We start from the raw sequence: 4,395 nt of genomic DNA on the forward strand, positions 1-4,395 counted from the left end.
GTGAAGAGTGTGCTTCTTAGCTCAAGTAGACACATGAGACTAAATGGGCAGCTCCTGTCCGGAGGCGAGATGAGAAGGCAGAGAGGGTCAGGAGCTGGCTGAATGAACACCCAGGGTGGAAAGGAGGAATATGCTGTCATAATACAAGGACAGCAACTAGGGACACATAACAATGTGTGTATAAATTTTTGTGTGAGAGACTAACTTGAACTGTGAAATTTCACCTAAAGCACAATAAAAAAAAATGGGCAAAGGATTTCAATAGTATATGAAAGAAGATATACAAATAGCAACAACTACATGACAAGATGTTTACATCATTAGTCAATAAACCAAAAAAAACCAAACCCGCTGCTGTTGAGTTGATTCCGACTCCTAGTGACTCTATACGACAGAGCAGAACTGTCCCATAGGGTTTCCAAGGCTGTAAATCTTTACAGAAGCAGACTGCCCCATCTTTCTCCCATGGAGCGGCTAGTGGGTTCAAACCACCGACCTTTATGGTTAGCAGTCAAGTGCTTTAACTGTTGTACCAAATCCATTGCTGTTGATTCCAACTCATAGTGACCCCACAGAACAGAGCAGAGCTGCCCCAGAGGGTTTCCAAGGAGCAGCTGGTGCATCTGAACTGCCAACCTTTTGGTTAGTAGCCTAGCTCTTAACCAGTGTGCCACCAGGGCTCCCATTATTCAATAAACCAAACCAAACCCACTGCCATTGAATCAGTTCCAACTCATAGGGACCCTACAGGACAGAGCAGAACTGCCCCATAGGGTTTCCAAGGAGCGGCTGGTGGATTCAAACTGCTGACCTTTTTGGTTAGCAGCCATAGTACTCAACCACTACACCACCAGGGCTCAGGTTTGAAGTAGTATCTCATTGTGGTTTTGATTATTTGCATCTCCCTATTGATTTATTCATTAGTCAATAGGGAGATGCAAATAATCAAAACCACAATGAGATACTACTTCAAACCCACTAGGATGGTTATAATAAAAAGACAGACAAGAATAAATACTGATTAGGATGTGGAAAAAATGGAACCCTAATACATTGCTGGTGGGAATGTAAATGGTACAGCCACTTTGGAAAACAGTTTGTCAGTTTCTCAAAAAGTTCAAACAGTTATATGACCCAGCAATTCCACTCCTAGGTATATACCCAAGATAAATGAAAGCATGTTCACACAAAAACTCGTAAACAAATGTTCATAGCAGCATTATTTGTAATACCCCAAAAGTGGAAATAACGCAAGTATCCATCAGATAAACAGCGGATAAACAAAATATTGTTTGTCTATACAATGTAATATTTTTTGGCCATAAAAAGAAATGAAAAGGAATGCTACAACATGAATGAACCTTGAAAACATTATGCTAAGTGAAAGAAGCAGATGCAAAAGGCCACATGTATGATTCCATTTATATGAAAAGCCCAGAATAGGCAGATCCATAAAGTAGATTAGTGACTGCTAGTGAATTAGGGGAAGGGAGAATGGGGAGTGACTGCTGATGGGTACAGGTTTCTTTTTTCAGGTGATGAAAATGTTCTGAAATTTGTGGTGATGTTTGCACAACTCTCTGACTATACTAAAAACAAAATGAACTACACTTTCAAAGGGTGAATTTTATGTTATATGAATTATATCTATATTAAATAATAATAAAAATATTGAATGAATAAATATCTGCTTCCCTACTAGACTGTTGGGGCAGTGGCGGCCATGCTATAGACATCTCTGATTCTCAGCACCTGGCACAAGATAGGCCACGTGGTAAACAGTTGCCCTCAGTCCATTCCAACTCAGGGTGACCCCATGTGTCAGAACAGAACTATGCTCTACAGAGTTTTCTATGGTTGATTTTATTTCTCCCAGAAGTAGGTCACCAGGCCTTTCTTCTGCGGTGCCTCTGGGTGGCCTCGAACCTCCAGCCTTTAAGTTAGCAGCTGAGTGTGTTAACCATTTACACCACCCAGGGACTCTGGCCACATGGTAGTACTCATTAAATAGAAACTGAATGAATTCGGGCACACAGAAACTCAGCAGAGAGGAGCATGCTGCAAAAGAAAATCACCCTAGAAAGAAAAGGTTTTATACCCACACTTGTGCATACAGCCAGAATAGGTGAGTCAGCACATGGCAGGATAGTGTGCCAAAAAGCATCCTCAACAGGCAGGTAGAAAAACTCCTGATTCCAGTCTCAGCTATGCTTCTAACTCACTGTGTTGTTATCTGCCATGAAGTCAATTCCGACTCATGGCTACCCCATGTGGTTGAAAACCATGGTGTTTTCAAGGCTGTGACCTTTTGGAAGCAGATCGCCAGGCCTGTCTTCTGAGGCACTTCTGGGTGAGTTTGAACTGCCAACCTTTTGGCTAGTAGTCAAGCGCTTAGCTGTTTGCACCACCCAGGGACCCCTGTGTAGCCCTGGGTAAGTCCCTTCCCCTGCAGGATTATTTGAGGAGCTTGGCAAGACCAACTGGACTTAATTCCTTTTCTGTCAATCCTTCTATTTCTAAAGTTCTCCCTGCAGAGAGGGAAGTGACTTGTATTTAAGTGCCAAAGGCAGCTTCCAATTCCCCTACGATAATGACCAGTGGAAAATGCGTATTTAATATCAGCCTAGTCACTGGCCCCAAGCTTGCTCTGCGTTTGTTTTTTTTTTAAATCTGGAAGGCAGTCAGTTCCCCCTACAGGCCAGGCTTGTCAGGCGACATCTCATAGGAGGCTGGTGGCCCTAGTCTAGGTACTGTCAGTACTTGGTTGTGAGGGTTTTAAGCAAATCACATCCTTTACTCCCCTCAGCTGTAAAATCAAGGCTGCAGAATGACCTTCATTTGACAACTGTTTTTCGGGCCTAAAATATGCACAGCTTTGTGCTAAGTACTGAGGGACTGCAGAGGCGACCAGACCCTGCACTAACCTCACAATTCTTTTTAAGGAAGGCAGACAAGTTCATCTGTACTAGAGGCAAGAACGATTCAAATCAAATGTACTATTTTAGGGGAAACTTGGGGCGGGGGAGGGGTGAGGGAAGGAGAGGAAAAAAGGTTTTTTTGGATCGGGGCATATTAAAGAAATAATTGGAATTAGTTGGAGAGCTCTAGGGTAGGGGCATGGTCTCATTCATTTCCTTGACCTAAGAGCCCCGCAGAAGTCTGGCATAAAAGCAGTTAGTTGTCCGGGGGCTTCTAACGGTGGAAGGGTAACTAGTAGGAGGCAGGAGACGTGTTTCTCAAATAAAAGTCACGCTGCGCGGTGGGAAATGATAAAGAAGGTAGAGACCGGTAAAAGATGGCCATAGTCCCGCCACAGCAAAAGACCAGGAGGATGGTGCGGCTGAGCCCGGCTCGACGCGCTGATCTGATGAATGTGTAGGGAGGAAAAGCAGATGAATAAATGAAAGAACGACGCACAGGTAGCGACTGGCCGGCGCCGAAGAATAGAAAGGCGTGGATAGCCTCGTTGATACCTGCGAAACCGCTATAGTGGGCTCCAGGTTCGTAGTGTCTCCGGCCAGAAGACACATCGTAGACGCGGCCGAGCAACGCCAAATAGAGGCCCGGGTCCCCTGGGCCGCCGCGGTAGCGGGCCAGCTCCTCGGGTATGAAAAGGCGGAAGCCAGAGCGGGGAATCCACCAGCCCATCAACCACGCTCCCACCATTGCCACCGCCGCTACGGCCAGGCCCAGCAAGAGCTCGCGCCCGCGGACCCTCAGCATTTAGACAGTCACCTCCCTCTCCGCACTTACAAAGTTGCCGCTTTTCTACCCACAACCAAGATGGCGGAGACGTCGGCCGTGACGTCACCGACGCGACGCTCTATCCCTTGTGCGCCTGTCACTAAGTGGACAACAGAGAACTGAAAGGAAGAAGTCTCTGGCGAGAAGTTCACGACCTGACTCCCACTCTTTCTCGTACTTTTTAAGCAAAGCTTGTGAAAGTGGAGGGATTCCGAGACCGTGGGGCAGCGAAAGACCTTCTCGGCTTGCAGGTTGTCCGCCCCCAACAAAAATGGCGGCAAAGGAGGCTGCGGGATGACACCAACGTTATGACAAACGCCCTCTTGGAAGTCAGTATTCCACCCTTTGCCGCGGCTCGTCTCGCCTAGCGTTCGCTGGGCTTGTCCAGTCCGCTTGACGGCGCCTTTGCGACAGCAGTCCTCACTTGACGGCGAGGAAGCCGGAAGCCGCTGCCGCCGCCGTCGTCCCCTCCCCGTCCCCGCCCGCCGGGTGCCGTCGGAGGTTGACAGGTCGAGGCGGGGAGGAGGCGGCGGCGGCGAAGCCGGGCGCCCGAGACGGAGTCCTCATGGGGAATGCTCCGAGTTACAGCAGTGAAGACGAAGCGGCAGCCGCCGGGGGCGAGGCCTGGGGCCCGCACCAGGACTGGGCCGC

At 47.9% G+C, this 4,395-nt stretch overlaps 2 protein-coding genes across 2 annotated transcripts in view; one reads left to right on the forward strand and one right to left on the reverse strand.

Annotated features, from left to right (window-relative positions):
- The window catches only part of LOC101343249 (neuferricin), a 12,690-nt gene extending 8,925 nt beyond the window's left edge, over positions 1-3,765 (reverse strand). Inside the window, exon 1 of the mRNA XM_004376243.2 lies at positions 3,474-3,765. Within this exon, the coding sequence (XP_004376300.1) occupies positions 3,474-3,723 (250 nt within the window). The 5' untranslated portion in view covers positions 3,724-3,765. The remainder of the gene's footprint in view (positions 1-3,473) is intronic.
- A 523-nt stretch (positions 3,766-4,288) lies between these two features.
- The window catches only part of ZZEF1 (zinc finger ZZ-type and EF-hand domain containing 1), a 119,593-nt gene continuing 119,486 nt past the window's right edge, over positions 4,289-4,395 (forward strand). The window contains 1 exon segment of the mRNA XM_023731139.1: positions 4,289-4,395. This exon segment is cut by the window's right edge and continues 1 nt beyond it. Coding sequence (XP_023586907.1) covers positions 4,310-4,395 — 86 coding nt within the window. The 5' untranslated portion in view covers positions 4,289-4,309.

The sequence above is a fragment of the Trichechus manatus genome, unplaced genomic scaffold (genome assembly GCF_000243295.1).
Source record: "Trichechus manatus latirostris isolate Lorelei unplaced genomic scaffold, TriManLat1.0 scaffold00040, whole genome shotgun sequence".
Taxonomy (NCBI): domain Eukaryota; kingdom Metazoa; phylum Chordata; class Mammalia; order Sirenia; family Trichechidae; genus Trichechus; species Trichechus manatus.